The sequence below is a fragment of the Mesoplodon densirostris genome, chromosome 11 (assembly GCF_025265405.1).
Source record: "Mesoplodon densirostris isolate mMesDen1 chromosome 11, mMesDen1 primary haplotype, whole genome shotgun sequence".
NCBI lineage: Eukaryota > Metazoa > Chordata > Mammalia > Artiodactyla > Ziphiidae > Mesoplodon > Mesoplodon densirostris.
In genome coordinates this window covers 45,109,902-45,128,994 of record NC_082671.1, presented here as the reverse complement: position 1 = coordinate 45,128,994, position 19,093 = coordinate 45,109,902, and the positions used below count along the sequence as shown (strand labels likewise).

General features: G+C 44.3%; 2 protein-coding genes across 3 annotated transcripts in view; one reads left to right on the top strand and one right to left on the bottom strand.

Annotated features, from left to right (window-relative positions):
- The first annotated feature begins 515 nt into the window (after positions 1-515).
- Positions 516-4,776, top strand: COQ10A (coenzyme Q10A). 2 transcript variants are annotated; one of them, XM_060112564.1, is made up of 5 exons: positions 516-840; positions 1,388-1,534; positions 2,310-2,502; positions 2,740-2,841; positions 3,107-4,776. In XM_060112564.1, exons 1-5 carry the CDS (start codon positions 719-721, stop codon positions 3,272-3,274), a joined length of 732 nt encoding a protein of 243 aa, XP_059968547.1. In that variant the 5' UTR covers positions 516-718; the 3' UTR covers positions 3,275-4,776. The 2 variants fall into 2 exon arrangements, with proteins under 2 accessions (XP_059968547.1, XP_059968548.1); XM_060112565.1 differs by lacking the exon at positions 1,388-1,534.
- The window catches only part of CS (citrate synthase), a 27,852-nt gene continuing 13,500 nt past the window's right edge, over positions 4,742-19,093 (bottom strand). Inside the window, exons 2-11 of the mRNA XM_060112563.1 lie at positions 17,153-17,203; positions 16,432-16,539; positions 15,628-15,693; positions 14,819-14,950; positions 14,251-14,439; positions 8,102-8,301; positions 7,287-7,416; positions 7,063-7,164; positions 6,656-6,865; positions 4,742-6,344 (exon numbers count right to left, since the gene is read on the bottom strand). Of these exons, the coding sequence (XP_059968546.1) occupies positions 6,174-6,344; positions 6,656-6,865; positions 7,063-7,164; positions 7,287-7,416; positions 8,102-8,301; positions 14,251-14,439; positions 14,819-14,950; positions 15,628-15,693; positions 16,432-16,539; positions 17,153-17,203 (1,359 nt within the window). The 3' untranslated portion in view covers positions 4,742-6,173. The remainder of the gene's footprint in view (positions 6,345-6,655; positions 6,866-7,062; positions 7,165-7,286; positions 7,417-8,101; positions 8,302-14,250; positions 14,440-14,818; positions 14,951-15,627; positions 15,694-16,431; positions 16,540-17,152; positions 17,204-19,093) is intronic.

Sequence of the window (19,093 nt, the reverse complement as noted above, 5' to 3'; positions counted from 1 at the left end):
GTCAAGTGCACAATTTTCCAGGCAAAGATGGTTCTCTACCATAAAAGTAAGTCTGGTTCTTCTCACCCCGACTTCTTTCTATAAATATTAAAAGGGGAAACTATGCAAAATCTTAGCCCAGATCTTGGAACATTAATTTCCTTTCTCAAAGATGCAAAGCACAGCACTAGGTACTATGTGCTACAAAGACGAATGGAACTTCTAACTATAAACAAGGCAGAATATAGTAAAGTCTCTAAGAGAGACGTTCAGAAGACCAACGGCATATGCTGTTGACATGACCAAGAAGTCGCTTCTGTGCTTATGCACCAGGTCCGTGACTACAGACTCGGCAAGTAGCTTGCCCGGTGAGCTCGCTCCACGGAGCCATCTCTGCAGCTTCTCAAACACCCCCTCCAGCGCCCTTTCTCGCCAGAGGTGTGAAACTACATCTCCCGACAGGCCGCGTGGTCCCCTTCCTTCCTCCCTCTCCAGGTCCCGAGCCATGGCAACGGCGTCACGTGGGGGTACTGGGAGCCGCGGGAGCAGCGGTAGCGGCTTCAGTTCTAAACTACCCGGCCGCCCGGGCAGGAACAGAGGGAGAGGAGCTACCGTCCCACGCCGCCCCTACGCTCGGGGGCCCTGAACCCGCCCGGCTGCCGCTAACCTCCGCTCTTCCTCTGGAGTGAGGAGTGCGCAGCTGGTATCAGAGCCGAGAGGGCAAGGGAGGGCAGCGCGCATGGCCTCGGCAGGCGCGCGGCGACTCCCGGCCGGGACGCGCGCGGCGGCCAGGGGCTGCAGCGGCCTCTCGCTGCGCCCGGCCCCGCCCCCGGTCCCTCCGCGACCGCCGGGTCCAATGAGGTGAGTGGGAGATGCGGGCGTCGGGGCTGGAGCTAAAGGGGTCGCCCAGGACCCCGAAGTTGCAGCTCTGGCTGCAGGCACGGCGGGAGGGCGGCTCCGGTCATACCTTGGGGTCTAATGTAGAGATTTAGGGAATGCTTTTGCAAGTTATTCGCGAGGCAAAGTCCTCGAGGTGGGTGCCCAACCACTTCTTGCCCCTCGCGGGTGCCCTGGCAACAGTGGGCTTGGCGGGGTCCCGGGGACTATGATGCTTCCTGAGAGTCCTCGCTTTCAGCAGTAGGGTAGCCTCCAGTCAAAGGCACCTGGCGCATCACGTGCATCCCGCTTTTCCCCAACTCCTCCCCCGGCACTGTCCTCCGCCGCCCTCGACCTTTCGCACTCGTGACTGCCTGGCCAAGGGAGCCTGGCGGGCTGCAGCAGGTGCTAGGCGAAAAACTTATTTGGACGACCTTCCTCTGGGATGCGCCCCTCTTCCCCTTCACCTGGGAATGGTTGAGGAACACAAGGAAAGAATCGTAACGTGTCTCTTCTTTCCTTTTGGCCTTAGATTTCTGATCTCCTGCAGCCTCTTCTTGCCCCGGGCTGCCCAGGTCTTAGCGGCTGAGGCTGGCTTACCTCCCAGCCGTTCCTTCATGGGCTTAGCTGCCCCCTTCACCAACAAGCGAAAGTCTTACTCCGAGCGTAGGATCATAGGGTGAGCATCCCCTCCTGTCCAGCAGCCCTCCACATTAACTTCCTCGCCAAACAAAAAGCATGTACAGGCTGGAACGTAAGGGTAGCCATAGTGGGCAAGATTCATCCCTGGCCGTCCCATGCTTCCCAGCTATATTACTGATCCTTTATCCTCCTCTGCCAGCCTTCCAACCTTAATTCCCCCCTTCCTGGTTGCTGTGCATGTGCATTGTGAAACGTGACTAGAGTTGGACAATAACATAAGACAACAGGATATTATTTCTCTGCTGACCTGACTTTAGGTATTCTGAGCACAATATGAGTTAACACTTACTGAGCACTTACTACTGCTAGCAGTTAGGCTGCTTAGGTGTTTTACCATAGATTTTCTCATTTGATCCTTTCCACAAACTTACGAATCAATTACTATTATCTATGATTCACAGAGGAGATACGGAGACAGTAATAATTTACCTAGGGCCACACTGTCAAAAAGTCGTAGAGCTGGGATTTGAGTCCTTTTGTGAATCATCAGTAAAATCGACTTCTGTTCTCCCTAGATGGTCTTAGCATCAAAATAGTAAATGCAAAAGCACTCTGTAAACTGCAAAACTTAAGGTAACACTAACGTCATGGAAATTTGCACATTTGCTTTCGCAGTCATTCATCCAGGCTTATTTGGCATCTCTAGTTCCTGAAGGTGCATGATTAGTGGGCATGGGGGGAGGGTGCCTAGGGCAAGGAGGAACGTCACCCATCTGGCAGTTCCTTGGTCTCTCTCTGATTCCTTCCCCTAGGTACTCAATGCAGGAGATGTACGAGGTGGTAGCCAATGTCCAGGAGTATCGTGAGTTTGTGCCCTGGTGTAAGAAGTCTTTGGTGGTATACAGCCGCAAAGGTCACCTGAAGGCCCAGTTGGAGGTTGGCTTTCCACCTGTTATGGAACGTTATACTTCTGCTGTTTCCATGGTCAAACCTCACATGGTCAAGGTGAGGCCTGTCTGGGAGGGATTGATCAGGAAGTTTTTTGTGTTCTCTGGCATTTTTACGTTTAAGGGCTATTGTGGCTTTCCTTGTAATGGTTTTTTATCTCCACGTGCCAAATATTTCCCTAATAAAATATTAGGAGAGGAAAATGGCTTTCAATTCCTTCTTATAGCATCCTATACCTGATACAGGTTTAATTCCATCATAATGTTGTTTAACTACCTGATTGTCCTATTCTAGGCTGTTTGCACCGACGGCAAGCTCTTCAACCACTTAGAGACCATTTGGCGGTTCAGTCCTGGTATTCCTGCCTATCCCCGAACTTGCACTGTGGACTTCTGGGTGAGTCAGGAGGCTGTATAGCATAGGGCTACAACTGGGTTGTGGGGGGCTGAGCTGAGGTACTGTGACAGTTATTTCACAAGTCAATGACACTCTTCACAGGTCTGAGCTTGTATCAAACTTGTCCTTTATACTCAGTCCCAGGGCCTTTGAGGGGATCTAATGAACTGGAGCGGGAGGAAAAGGCACTGGATAGTATCCTTGCGTTTGGCCAGGGACTATCCAACATGGTCTTGAAGAGTTTCTGTTTCTTACCCATTCCCAGATTTCCTTTGAATTTCGTTCTCTGCTGCACTCCCAGCTGGCCACCATGTTTTTTGATGAGGTTGTCAAACGGAATGTCACTGCCTTCGAGCGCCGGGCAGCAGCCAAGTTTGGTCCAGAAACAGCCATCCCCCGTGAACTGATGTTCCATGAGGTGCACCAAACTTGAGGCAAAGGATTGTTCCCTAGCCTCACCTCTCCTCTCCCTCCTCACCCAATTCTCTTATTTATTTCATTTAGCTCCTGCTCCAATCTGAGAGAAGAGTCTATGTTCATAATACTGTTCTCCCACTCAAATTGGGCTCTAAGCTGGCTGGAAATGCTGGGGAAAGAAAAAGCAGGGAGGTATGGAAAGGAGACATGCTTAGGAAAGGGTCAGGCTCATCTTGAGAGCCCATATGCCTGATGCCTGCAACCTTCTCACACTGAATTATGATCAGGACTGTATGGTTGTCTCTGAGCTCTTGTCAAGGTGCCTTAGTGTCTGACCAGAGGAAGACAGCAACTTTTCTTAGGATTGAATAAATTGAACTCCTTTCTCTGACACAGAGCTACTGGGTAGTCAGTAACTTTGCCTGCTCTTGGGGAAGGGGTAGGATAAGAACCCTGATAAATAAAGGGATATTTGCTTGTGGCAGGGGATGAGGAGGGAGGTTTACTATTTTTAATGTCCTCAGCCCCTCAGGAGATGCCTGAGATCTCGCCCCAGCTTGAAATCTGTATGACCTCACTTTAAGAATAGTTCCATGCTACCTGGCTAGTGGAGAGCAAGGGGCTTTCTCCCCATCATTGCCACAGGGGGAAAGGAGCAAAAGAGCACTGAACAGTTATACTCTTGGGTTGTACCTTATTCTTCCACTTGGCCTGAGTTTTTATAAAATTTCAAAAAATTGTGACAGTATGAATTTGGCTTTTATATATTGCTTCTCAGGGGAATAATGTAGATATAGTAGAGTAATAGAAAGTCATGGCTTCCTTCCCTAGGGGAGTGAAGGTGCAAGAAGTCCTCTTGGACACAGTGTCCCTGCTAACTATAGTAGCACATTCTACAAGCCAGGACCTAGTACCCACTCCCTTGCCTATTTATAGACTTTTTCAGAAGGTCAGTTGCAGCAGGAGTCTCAGGACAGAGTAATCTGGTCTCAGACCTCCCATATAACTGATGCCCTCCAGACCACCTCTTATTCTGGGGGATCCTTAAGGGAAGCTGCAAAGAACTGGCGTTTCACGAACTACCAGAGCCCTCTAGAGGCTCAGATCCTGAGTCAGCAGTCCTACCTTAACTGCCCTTGGTATAGTTTGTTCCTTTCACCCAATGGGCTGGACCAGCTTCCTTGGATTAGTCACATAAGCAGTTGTGAGGTCTCAGCTACAGTCCTTCAGTGTTCTACCTTACGGCAAATTTAGGAAGGACAGGGGCTGAAGATCAAAGACTTCTAACCATGAAGACAGATGGCAATCTCCTTTGGAAATCTCACAGGGAACCTGTCTTCTGATTAGGGTAAATGAATGCCAAACCTACCTCAAGATAAAAAAGATGCACAGGATAACATAACCCACCAAGTCCAGGATCGTGCTAGCCAGAATCCTTACCTCATAACAGAGATTCTCCCAGGCCTTATTTAATAGGCTCAAGCATTGTTAATAAAAACATTTATTTTGCATTTTATACAGAACAACCTGAAGTCTGCATCATGACTTGACAGTTACCCAGGGGTTTACAGACAGTATTATCCATCTCAACAGCGTGGTTCTGGGGATTTGGGATCCACACAAACACAGGCAGGAGTTGCGAGGGAGGAAGGGGGCACAGCAGGAGTGTATTTTTAATCCTTTCTTGAAAAGAAAAGGCAGTAGAGCATTCTGAGTCACTGGAAACCTGTGCATATGGGGCTTCTAAAACAAACACTGTACTGTGAGCTCTTGGGGAAGGGGCAGGATAAGAACCCTGATAAATAAAGGGATATTTGCTTGTGGCAGGGGATGAGGAGGGAGGGTTACTATTTTTAATGCCCTCAGCCCCAGTACCTCATATTCAAAGGAGACCATGTCCAATCTCATTTCCCTGTTCAGAAAGAGGTGCTAGTACCCCTGGGATCAGGCCAGGAAGATATCATGCTGGTAATTCCCAAGTCCCTGTTCTATAGCCCACAGCATATTAAAGGGGAAAGAAAGAAGGTCAGAGGGTAGTGGCTTGTGTTCCAGGCAAGTAAAAAGCTTAGTTCATATTAAGCACTGATAAAGCCAAATAATGGGAAAGACCACAGTATCATACAGTGCTGTATACAACCTGCTGAAAGAGGTCTCTAGTAGGACCAAGAGGGGAAGGTCCAGAGCAACCTTGGCTTGAGGTGCAGCAGGTATAGAAAATCTGGAAAGAGGTGAGTATTCAAGTAATAGGGAATAGAACACTCCCAGATCTTAATTTTAATGGGATAATTTAAAAAAGAGAAATAAAAATCAAACACTGGGTGCCAGTCACAACAAATACCATGGCCTTTATGATCACCTGGTATCATTAAAACAAACAAACAAAAAAAGCCAAAGCATAACCAATCGGTCTTGCTAGGAAGTGTCTGTGTGCATGGGAGAGGTTACTGGGGCTTGGTACAGGTGACAATCCAACATGATTCCTATGGAAACGGAAGGGGCAGGGTCCTGGTTTGCTGGCCTATTAAGGGGTGGGCAGAGTAGAACCAAAAGCTCTGCTGAAATGACTGCAGATTCTCTGCAACCAGCTTTGACCTAGGGAAAGAGGAACCAGATTCTCTCTCTGGAGATTGGGTGGGGGCACGGGTAAACCTAACCCGTACCACATGCATTAGTCCTGGTCATCCTACAGTTGATGGGCAACTCATACCAGGCCGGGGAAAGGAGCTTGTTAGGGAAGAAGGGGTTACTTTTCATCTTTTAAAATCTTAATTAATATCTTAACCTCAAACTTATCATCAGTGCCTCAGATACAATTTAATCTTAAGTCTTTAAAAGCCCCCTGAAACAAAATTATACTTTTTTTTCCTTTAAGATCCCTCACTTTCTGGTAACTAGTTTCCTCCCAGTCTTCAGTTTCACCCTGACTTAGAGTCCACAAACTTCATCAGACCGTCTGTGCTCATGGACTTGGGCCTCTCTAGAGGGAAGCCCAGGGCTCGGCTCCAGATAAGCTGTGCTAATACACCCAGTGCCCGTGATACCCCAAACAGGACTGTGTAGTAATTCATCTCCGTCATGCCATAGTACTGTAAGGTAAAAGAGAAACAAGTTTTGTTAAAGGCCCACAGGTAGTGGCATGTACAAGTCCAGATTGATTAAAAACCTTAACCCAGTTAGCCTTAAATAGAAATGACTGGGAAAAGTATAGCAACTTGATTCTGAAAGGAAAGCACCCCTTTCCTCCAGCCCACACCGCCCCCACCATAGGCAACTTTAACAAAAGGGTAGGGAAGGAGGTGTGAGAGTCCTTGCTCTGACTAGGGAGTTGATTTTGTGCATGGCAGAGAACAATAAGGTTTGGTATAAATTAGAGGAAAGCAGGGAAAGAAGGACTCACCTGGAGCAGTACCCCACTATGAGCATCTACATTGGGCCAAGGATTCTTGGCCTTGCCTTGCTCTAGGAGGACATTGGGCACAATCTTGTACAGCTGAGCAACCAGCTTAAACATGGGGTCCTGAGGCAGGTGTTTCAGAGCAAACTCTCGTTGACAGGTATATCGTGGATCAGTCTTCCTTAGTACTGCATGGCCATAGCCTGGGACAACCTGCAAAGGATAGGGGGGGAAAACCAGTTGTATTCTCAGGTAGAAATTTTTGTCTCTTCTGAATTCTTTAGGGTAGACAAATGGGAAAAAAACCTCCTTTAATTTAGGGAGTTATCTCATTCTTTTCTCCTTCATTCTTCCAAATTATAGAACTTGAGTCTTGGCTTCTTTCCTAGTTGCTAAGCATCTCTGCTTACCCGTCCTGAGTTGAGTGTGTTCCAGATATAGTCTCGTAACTTCTCATCTGACACATCTTTGCCAACTTCCTTCTGTAGTTGTGTCAGCCAAACAAGTACTTCCTGTGGGTAAGGTTTGGAGAATAAAAGAGTGTCAATGCATATGCCAGGAGAGAACGCCAGGATCAGAAACAAAGCATGGGAGTAAGAAAAACACGGAGCAGGAGAAGAAAAAAAAGTCTTACCTGATTTGCCAGTCCATGCAGGGGCCCTGCCAGCCCATTCATGGCTGCTGCGAAGGACAAGTAGGGGTCTGAAAGGGCACTGCCCACCAAGTGGCTGGTATGGGCACTTACATTGCCACCCTCATGGTCACTGTGGGGAAGTAAGAAAGGAGAATCAAGGCCAAGAGAAAGGAGAAAAAAGGGGCAGATTATTGAAACACAGTCCTTGCTGTTCTCTTATTGTCACATACTAGCCTAGCTATGGATTCACACCAGCCTATAGCTAGTCACTTATACATAAGCTCTTGTAAGAGATGTCCCAATCTTACTATCAGCCTTTGTTCACTAATCCACAGGGCTGGAGAGGTTACTGCTTGATGATACCTGGCCTGCGTGCCAAGCTCCCTGACTCTCACTGCAGCTTTAACAGCAATGGCCAGAAGAGGGAGCTCCTGGAAAGCCAAAGGACCTGTCTAACGTGAGCAGCTAGTACCTTTTCCTAGCCAGAAGCACTATCTTACTCTTAGCGTGGTTATGGTAATTTTTCTAGACCTCCTGACCTTCTTTACCAGACCCCGTTCTTGCCTTGTACCATCCCATATGCTGTGTTTCCACCTCCTTGCTGCCTACCACCTGTTAAGGAGTTTGGGTTTTTTTTGGCATGCTGCATGGCATACAGGATCTTAATTCCCCGACCAGGAATGGAACCCACGCCCCCCTGCAGTGGAAGCGCAGAGTCTTAACCACTGGACTGCCAGGGAAGTCCCAAGGAGTTTTTCTTAATATTCACCACCAATCCAGGCACCTGGTGGCTATGGTTGCTGGGTCTCCCTCACCTGTGGATGGTGAGGTACAAGCGCATGAGCTCCGTGAACTGAGCGTCAGTATAGCCTAACATGTTGGTGAAATTGTGGGACCAGTCCAGCTTAGAATCAATGGCCCCAATACTGCTGCCCTCTCGATAGAGATTCCGGTAGATCTTTGCTGCAACACAAGGTAGCTTTGCAATCAGATCCATACAGTCTTCATAAATCAACTGATGGGGAGAAGAGGAAAATGGAGAAAAAAAGAAGAGGAATTATCAACAAGGAAGAATTAGGCAGGGATGGTGTTTGTTCTCTATGGACTGGGCTATTTGGATTGATGATTCTATGCTGGGTGATTATAAATGGAGTATAACAACAATGACCATTTAACTGAATAACTTATGACCCAGGCACCGCATTAAGGGATTTATACAAACTATCTCATGTATATTAAAACATTATTCCCAATTTTTTCCCATTCTACAAAGTATATAATGACCTCCATTTTACAGAAAAGGGAACTGAGGCTCAGAGCATTCAGTTAAATGCCAAAGTCCGATTTTGAACCCTTATATGTTTAACCATGATCTTTTCCACTACATGACTTTGCACTCAAAGAATGTGCTAAGACACTAGGTTTTAATAATTCTATGTTCCATCTTTCAAGGAAAATTCACCATATATGCCAAGGGTCAAACAGTGGCATTCAATTGTGAGTTATTAACAAAGGCTTCCATTTTTTAAAGCACTTACTATATAACAGGTACTGTGCTAGATATATTATTTTCATTTTTTTCTTTTCTTACAATAGTCCTGTAAGGTAACATAGCCTTCATTTGTAAAAACGGGGGCACAAGGTTACCCACTCAGCTAATAAGCATCATCTAGCTTAAATAATTATTAACTCATGGCCATGCTTGTTTCATCTATACCCTTACTTTCCCCTCTCATCTCCCAAATTATTTTGAGTGAATCCCAGATATCATATATAACATGTAAGTATTTAAGCATGTATCTCTAAAAGATAAAGGTCCTTCATAATCAAAATCACAAAACCATTATCCTACTGAAAAGAATTTAACAATTCTTCAATATCATTAACTATCTACTCAGTATTCAAGTCCCCTCCCACCTCATTCATTTATTATAAAGCTCCCTCTCATTTGTCTATTTCACTGAAAATAGCCCACATTGCAATTGTCTGACATGTCTCTGAAGTCTTTTTAATTAATTTAAGTTCCCTCTTATGCTGTCCTTTTTTTACTTTGCAGTTTATTTGTGGAAAATCAGATCATTTGTCCTGTAGAATTTCCCACAGTTTAGATTTTGCTAGTTATATACCTGTGATGTTATTTAACATGTTCCTCTGTCCACTGTATTTCCGACAGACTGATAGAGCTAGAGGTTTGAGCAGATTCATGTTCAATTTCTTTAGCAAGACTTTTTTTTTTTTTTTTTTGCGGTACGCGGGCCTCTCACTGTTGTGGCCTCTCCCGTTGTGGAGCACAGGCTCCGGACGCGCAGGCTCAGCGGCCATGGCTCACGGGTCCAGCCGTTCCGTGGTATGTGGGATCTTCCTGGACCGGGGCACGAACCCGTGTTGCCTGCATCAGCAGGCGGACTCTCAACCACTGTGCCACCAGGGAAGCCCCCCAAGTATTTTCTTTTAATAACAAAAAAATTCAGGAATTCCCTGGCGGTCCAGTGGTTAGGACTCAGTGCTTTCACTGCCAGGGCCTAGATTCAATTCCTGGTTGGGAAAGATCCTGCAAGCCATGCAATGCGGCCAAAATAAAAACACAAAACAAAATAATAAAAAAATGTTCTACTTTCAGTTATAGTACATTGAAAGTGTGGAGAAAATACTTGCTGAGTGACATTACATAGTGCTGTCCTATCAAGCTAACTGGCTAAATGTTCTGTAAGAAGTCATGAGGTTTTGGTAGTTTTTTTGGAACAAAGAACAAAATCTATAATAACTAGCCTAAATGAGATAATCTCTGTGAAGTCATCTGTTACTCGAGTACTCAGTGAATTTTGTCAATGCCACCAAGATTCAATGAGAATACTGCCAAAATTAAAAAGCTACTTGAAGCAAGAAGTACTTAGCTAACACTTGCAAGTTCTCAGGAGATTACTTACATGATAATCATACTATTAACCATACCTCCTTGCAGATTTACATCCCCCAAGGAAGTAGGTTATTTCCAGAAGCCTGCATCAAGGATATGCAGTTCTAAGGGACCTGGATTCATTAGCAGAATGCCAAGAACAAGATCCTGGGCCAGGCAAACTGGTATCTGTGGAGTATGTACTAACTTTCAAAATCATTTGTAAAGTATGAATGACCACAACATAAAGAAACTACAAAAAGAGGATTGTTTCAACTTCTACCACTGAGGATGAAGTTTATAAAGCAGCAAGTATCAGACCAGGTACGACAGTGTGGGATCTTTACCCTGCTTTTTGTAGTGGTAAAGCTGTACAGTCAAGAGGTTAAATAAACAAACAAACACACCGACAGAGAACGCCTCCTTATTTCTTCTTTAATAAACTAAGACTGAGGTGCTATTTAGCTACTGGTACTAACTCATTCTTCATCTTTAAACTCTCAGAAAAAAAAAGACAAAACACGCCACCATCACAACTGCCTGGAATAAAGGTAACAAAACTGACCATAATCATCACTGTGAGCTAGCACCTCTAGCGCTAGAGAAATTCTGGCCAAGTATTTAGCTATCAGTCATTAAAAAAAATTTTTTTATTGTAGTATAGTTGATTTACAATGTTGTGTTAGCTATCAGTCATTATAAAGAAGACACAGAAAAAGAGGAGAGCCAGTATTAATGGTGAAGAGACCCTAGAGTGAAGCAAACTCAAGTCTCAATCTGGTCTCTACCAGTTACTAGCTGCATGACCCTGGGCAAGCTACTTATTTTCTCTAATCTTCAGCTTTCCCATCCAGTAAAATGACATCAGTGACATCTACCTCATTGGGTTGTTCTGATGATTAAATCAGATAATGAATATAAAACATTTAAGCTAATATTTGGCATGTTTTCAAGAGTTGTTAGGTGTTGGGATGATGATTTTATTACAGGTTAAACAGCTTCAAAACCTACATATACTGTTCATATGCCTTACTAGAAAAACCTCATCTGTCAGCTGCTTTGCAAATTTTACCCAATTCAACAATATCTTAAGGCTACTTCAAAATTAAACAGCTGGTTCATCAGAGTAATCTCCTAGTCACGAGTGAAGTTAAGTCAATTAGTAAAAGACCTAACTTTTTCACCTCAATAGATTACACTATTTATCTAAAGTCATGTAAACTGTTATGGAAGGAAAGTTGTAGGAAGATCATCCTCTTGAGGTATATGTAAAAAACAGCATGAACTGATGATTCTAGTAGAGAATTAGATCACATATACTCCTTAACATAAAATTTTAAACAGAAATAACCAGCTGAATGCTATCAGGTAATTCTACTAAAGTAGCATGGTTAAATTAACCAAGACAGAGAACTAAACTGAAATAGCATGTCTGATCTGAGAGAGATAGGATATGGCAGCAAAAGAGCACCAAGCTCCACTAAAGCAGTTACTGGTGCTAATTTTTGTTCAGTGTGAACTTATTAGACGCACATCCTGAGGCTGACAGATATATCGGTATTGCTTAGAAACACTCTCCAGGTTGGCAAAGTCCTGAAATACAATGTTCACCTCAAGATAGCCACCCTCAGATGATATCTCACAAAGAGGTGGCAGGACAACCAGTCAATGGCTGTACACTGAAATGGAGGCATAGCAAGCAGAGAAGAACAAGATGCATTTTCCTGATTCAATAAAGGGCAGTGTGAAGCAATGCAGCATGTTTGGATACCTGGGAAATATAGGTATTTATTGCAAAGTATGAAGAACTCTACAACAGTCAACACAACAGCACTGTAAGAAGTAACAGGCACTTCTGAGTGGTCAATTTCTAAAAGACAAGTTTTAAAATGGAAGAACTGTTGGCCTTGATTTAACCTTTTTTTTTTTTTTTTTTTTTTTTTTTTTTTGCAGTATGTGGGCCTCTCACTGTTGTGGCCTCTCCCGTTGCGGAGCACAGGCTCCGGACGCGCAGGCTCAGAGGCCATGGCTCACGGGCCCAGCCACTCCGCGGCATGTGGGATCTTCCCAGACTGGGGCATGAACCCATGTCCCCTGCATCGGCAGGCGGACTCTCAACTACTGCACCACCAGGGAAGCCCTGATTTAACCTTTTCTGTTATGGTGACCTACACAGATAACAATTACTTGAACAGTATTTTAAAAAGAAAATGAAAAGCAACATATTCAGGTTATACAACCTTCTGAACCTGCTGATGTGTGACTTTATAAATGCTTGTGAATAGGTTTAGTTTGCATCATTCCTATACCTTCCTCCTCAAAGCCAACCAGACTAGTATCAATTGCAAACTTTCCCTCTTTCCCCCAACAGCAAACACAATTCTCTATACACAGTTGGCACTGAATAAATATTGATCAATCCAGTGAAGTGGGATTTGCCAAAACCCCAAGGAGATTTCATCAGACCAGTGGGCCATGCTACTCTGTGCCTTGCCTCATAGTGAACTCTTTGGGGACCTTCTCCTGGTCAAAAATCCTTTAGTGTATCTGCTTTGCAGAAAGGAACTTTTCTGTTCCTATACTACCTGTCTCTAAATAAGAAACAAAAGAAAATGAGATGTCCTTCTGTAAACCTAGCCAGATAAATTGTACTTTACCCAGTGTTTATGAGTATGTGGGGTACTGGAAAGAGGATGGAAGGAATTATGTCCTATGCGCTAGGACAAGGCCAACAATCTTCTCATACTCTAACCACAGAGTTCAAACTATTAAGATCACATTTCATTTTCAGAGAATAAAGCTCATTTGCTTTTTGGATCCTACTTCCAGGATACTAACCACCCTTCCACTCCTGACAGGTATCTTGAGTGGGTTAGTCCAAACTGTGGCTGACTGGCATTAGTCCTCCTAGCCTCCAGAGTTGCCTTAGCTGCCATTCTTCTAAATTCTCAAGGTTCTCCTTATCTGGGGACTTCCCTGGTGGCACAGTGGTTAAGAATCCACCTGCCAATGCAGGGGACACGGGTTTGAGCTCTGGTCTGGGAAGATCCCACATGCTGCGGAGCAACTAAGCCCATGTGCCACAACTACTGAGCCTGCGTGCCACAAGTACTGAAGCCCGAGCGCCTAGAGCCTGTACTCTGCAACAAGAAGCCACCACAATGAGAAGCCTGTGCACCATAACAAAGAGTAGCCCCTGCTCACGGCAACTAGAGAAACCCTGTGCACAGCAACAAAGACCCAACGCAGCCATAAATAAATAAATACATACATACACACATACATACATACATAAATAAATGGTTCTCTTTATTTGAAGAGAAGGAGAAGGGACCCTTTGGGGCCAGAGTGAGACTACTCTGCAAAACCTTCCTCGGGGGCTCTGCAGTTAAGTCACATCTTTTTCAATGTTCCAACAGCACAGTGTACACACCTCTATTCCAGCAACATTACTGAATTGTAGTTTCTTTTTTTTTTTATAATAAATTGATTTATTTTATTTATATTTATTTTTGGCTGCACTGGGTCTTCACTGCTGTGCGCAGGCTCTCTCTAGCTGCGGCGAGCGGGGGCTACTCTTCATTGTGGTGTGCGGGCTTCTCTGCAGCAGCCTCTCCGGTTGCGGAGCATGGGTTCTAGGCACGTGGGCCTCGGTAGTTGTGACATGCAGGCTCAGCAGCTGTGGTGCGCAACTCAGTAGTTGTGGCACACAGGCCCAGTTGCTCCGTGGCATGTGGGATCCTCCTGGACCAGGGCTCGAACCCATGTACCCTGCACTGGCAGGCGGATTCTCAACCACTGTGCCACCAGGGAAGCCCGTAGTTTCTTTTTTATGTGTACATCACCCTAACTAAATCAATAACCTTGGTGATAGAAAGCATGCTTCATTTATCTTTGTAATTCCAAAGACGGATAAAAAGCAAGCCTACAGTAAAATTTTGTTAAATGAGTTTCTGGCATAACTCAGGGTAGTAATTTTCCTAAGGATTCTACATTCCTTTTTCTTCCTTCACACTCAAGTCCTTTGAATCTCCATCAAACATCAATCATCACAGCAAAGTTTCCTACCTCCCAGTACTTGGCTCGGTTGATACCCTCTGCATATGCTCGGGCAAAGTTGCTTTCACTGTTGAGAGCTGTAATGGCTGCACTGAGCTGAGACATGGGGTGTAGATTAGTGGGAAAGTTGTCCAGCATGGTGACCACATGGGAAGGCAGAGCTGCCCTCTTTGCCCACTCTTCTGAGAGCCAAGATACCTGTGAAAGGGAGACATTGCTCAAAACACTAGGCAAGGAAAAAAGAAAAAGAAGAGAAATAAAAAAACAATGGGAATTCCCTGGCGGTCTAGTGGTTAGGACTCGGCACTCTCACTGATGGGGGCCCAGGTTCAATTCTGGGGAAACAAGATCTTGCAAGCTGTGCAGTGCAGCCAAAATTAAAAAAATAAAAAGACAGTGACCTCTGAGTAAAGAAAATCCAAGAGAATTCAATACAGTCCACTTATACAGCAGAACTCTGCTCTGATTCCTTCCCCTCTATAAACTACCACCAATAACCAGATCAGGATTCAGTGTCTGAGATCAGAAAAAGGCAAAGAAGGAGGCGAATGAGAAGCGCTAGTGTCCTTCTGCTTACCTGTTCCTCTGTTGGGATTTGTCCAGTTACCAGCAGCCAAAATAAGCCCTCTGGTAGGGGTTCTTCCCCACCCTTAGCCTTGGGCAGCAGTTTCTGGCATTCAGGGATACTGTAGCCTCGAAAACGGATGCCCTTGAGGGAGAAGAGTAAGGATTACAAATCTTAAGTTTGTTAGCCTCAAAATCACATAATTGACTGATCCCACTTTCATCAGACCTGTCAACAAGTTAGAACTTTTAAAGAGCAAATCTTTAGGTAACTTACTCCTGCTTTGTACTTTTAGTTTTACTAGTTGATATATTAAAAAGGTAAACTCGCTCTTCAGTTATTCCATATATACCAATTTTCACCTTCCAAAATATACAGGTAGGTGCTTTATTTTGTTCTCCTCACCCTTAGTGCTCTAAGCCAGAGGTCCCCGGAACCCCGGTGCTGGTCTGTGGCCTGTTAGGAACCAGGCTGCACAGCAGGGGGTGAGCGGCAGGCGAGCGAGTGAAGCTTCACCCGTATTTCCAGCCACTCCCCATCACTGGCATTACTGCCTGAGCTCCGCCTCCTGTCAGCATTATGGTGAGTTGAATAATTATTTCATTATATATTACAATGTAATAATAATAGAAATAAAGTCCACAATAAATGTAATGCATGTGAATCATCCAGAAACCATCACCCCTGACCCATCCGCAGAAAAACTGTCTTCCAAAAAACTGGTCCCTGGTGCAAAAAAAGGTTGGGGACCGCTAATCCACGGTGTGCACAATGGTCAGTAAAATCAGTGATTATTAGTGATTGATATGAGGGTCTCTTACCTCATCAGGATCAAGAACTGATGTTTCATATACCAATCCCTTCATGCCTCTCATGCCACCATACATCTAAAGAAAAGAAGAGGATGTAACCAGTTGTCTGAATAATTCAGGCTAGAGCTTGTTAGTGCTTCATGGGATCTGGGAGAGGAAATTTATTCTCTGACTTGCAAGACTTCATTTGGGGGAAGATTTCTGAGGAGTTAACTTACTATAGAATGGAACTTTGAAAGGAAGACTGCTAACACTGGAAATGAATTTTTTAAGTTGAGAAATCACTACCTTTAGTTAGTATTTTTGCCTCTGCTCCCTTTTCTTATTTTTTTTTCTCCTGCCCACTTTTATCCCCTCATTCCCACCAACCGAAATAAACAGAATGGGATTGACTGTAGGGAAAGGAGATGGAGACCAATGGCTAAACACTGCTGTGAAATTATCATCTGAGCTGCTTAGACTCTTAGGACTGAAGAAGAAACCATCCTAAAGCTGTTCTAGAAGGCCTGCTAGAGCTGTGGTTTAACTGGATGATCAGCACAGCATCAACTCAAAGACAGAGAGCCTTGGGCCCAAAAGCTAAGGGGTTGGGAAAAGGAATAAAAACTTCATTTATCCCTCCCATACATGAATTAGGTTAGCCTCAACTATTAAATTTATAGAAAAGAATAGTCTAATTTCTAACAAACGCCATAAGCTTCAACATTTCCTTATATGGGACAGACTGCTTTGAACAATCAGTGAAGAGGATGGTACTTTTGTTGAAGCATATTACAGAGCTACTTTTTGCAGGCAAAACACTACAACCCTTACCATGTCCACGGTGATTTGGCCCACCACCGCCTTGCCATGTTGCTGCTTGAAGGTCTTAACTCTGGCCTGCTCCTTAGGTATCAGATCAGCCAATATGTCTTTCAAATTCTAAAATGAGAAGTAGAGAGGCTAAGTGATGATCAAAATATTGATTAGATTTCTGCAAAGTAGGTATGTTAAGACTGCTTTTTAGAATTTGGCTTTCTCTACCCACCAGCGAAGTCTGGTCAACTTCTCTATACAGATGAGGGTAAAAGAATTAGGCAGAGCAAGAAGGGAATGGGGAGTTGTTTAACGGGTAGTTTCAATTCGGGAAGATGAAAAAGTTTTGGCCATGAATAGTGATGATGGTTGCCCAATAATGTGAATTACTTACTGCCATTAAATTATAAACTTAAGAATAGTCTAATTTCCAACCAATACCATAAGCTCCAACATTTCGTTGTATGGGAAAGATAGTCACTGAAGAGAATGGTACTTTTGTTGAAGTACATTACAGAGCTACTTTTCCCAGCCAAAACCCCACAGTCCTTATCATGTCCACAGTGCTTTAGCTAGCTTAAAGTAGTAGTAGTGATAATACTTGTAACAATAATAACAACTGGAAACCTCCAGGAGATACTCAGGATAATGATAAGAGGCTGGGTAGTAGCCCACCACCCCTCCCCATCCCAGGGTCAAGCTGCCTCAATGATTCTCAGTCCTCTTTTCCAAACCTTACCGTGGAAGAAGCACTGGCATGCCGGGCAGCAAGAACAAGACAGGATGCATTCTGCAAAGAAAACACAAAACCTTATGCAGTTGTCCTCCCTCCTACGTATTAGAAAGGAGTTACAGTGACTCAACCTCTCTTCATTTTAGCCTCTAAGGACAGTTTGATATAAGAAAGCTATAAAAGGCCTTGAGCAACCTGCAAAGAGTTACCAGTCTGGAAGCAACAGCTTCATTAGCATTCCCTGAAGAGACTCTCCAATCACCTGGGTTCTATGGCTGGGCTTTGTTAGGCACAGAAGAAACGTCAGAGAGGCAGTTGTTAAAGTACCCAGTCCATCCCACTCTAGTCGACAACAGCTCTGAGAAAAGCAAATGAGGAAACTGATCAATTACTTAACCCAGCTGGTAAGGTTTCTTCAGCACCTAGCCTTTTGGCAACACTTCAACCTCTCCAGTCTCGGAGAGCCCACAGGTGGAAGCAGCCTTTTACAACACTACCTGATATGCTCCTGGAAAAAGCACAGAGGAAACAGAATATCTACAAAGTAACAACCAACAGACTGCTCAACAACAGCAATGGAAACTAGAAAACTGGTAAATTATCGTTAAAATATTGAGAGAAAATAATTACTAAGCTAGAGTTGTGTACCCAGGTGAGGAAGAAATCTTAAAGGGGGTGAAATAAAGACATTTCAGGTAAACAAAAGCTGAGAGTTTATCACCTACACACCTGTACCAAAGGAATTTTTTTTTAAATTGAGCTATAGTTGATGTACTGTATTATATAAGTTTCAGGTATACAACATAGTGATTCACAATTTTTTTTAAAGGTTTATTATTTATTTTATTTATTTTTGGCTGCACTGGATCTTAGATGTGGCACCCAGGATCTTCCGTTGTGGCGTGAGAGCTCTTTGTTGTGGTGCGCAGGCTTCTCTCTAGCTGTGGCCTGTGAGTTTTCTCTTCTCTAGTTGTGGCACGCAGGCTCCAGGGCGCGTGGGCTCTGTAGTTTGAGGCACATGGGCTCTAGTTGAGGTGCGTGAGCTCAGGAGTTGTGGCGTGCGAGCTCAGTAGTTGTGGCATGCGGGCTTAGTTGCCCCACGGCATGTGGGATCTTAGTTCCCTGACCAGGGATCGAACCCACGTCCCCTGCACTGGAGGTGGATTCTTTACCACTGACCACCAGGGAAGTGCCCTGATTCACAATTTTTTTTTTTTGATTCACAATTTTTAAAGGTTATATTCCATTTATAGTTATTATACAATACTGGCTATATTCCCTGTGCTGTACAATATATCCTTATAGTTTATTTTATACGTAGTTTGGATCTCTTAACCCCCTACCCCATCTTTCCCCTCCCCACACTGTACCACTATAGTTTATTCTCTATGTCAGTGTCTTTTTCTTTTTTGTTATAGTCACTAGTTTTCTTTTTTAGATTCCACATATAAGTAATCAGTATCTGTCTTTCTCTGACTTATTTCACTCACATAATATACTCCAAGTCCATCCATGTTGCTGCAAATGGCAAAATTTCACTCTTTATGGCTGAGTAGTATTCCATTGTATAATACAACACAGCTTCTTTATCCATTCATCTTTTTTTTTTTTTTTTTTTTTTTTTTTTTTGCGGTACGCAGGCCTCTCACTGTTGTGGCCTCTCCCATTGCAGAGCACAGGCTCCGGACGTGCAGGCTCAGCGGCCATGGCTCACGGGCCTAACCACTCCGCGGCACGTGGGATCTTCCCGGACCGGGGCACGAACCCATGTCCCCTGCATCGGCAGGCGGACTCTCAACCACTGCGCCACCAGGGAAGCCCTATCCATTCACCTCTTGATGGACACTTAGGTTGCTTCCATATCTTGGCAATTGTAAATATAAACAGTGTAGCTAGGCTATGTTTAGAGATGAATTTTTCCCCCCAAGAAAAACAACTTTCTATGAA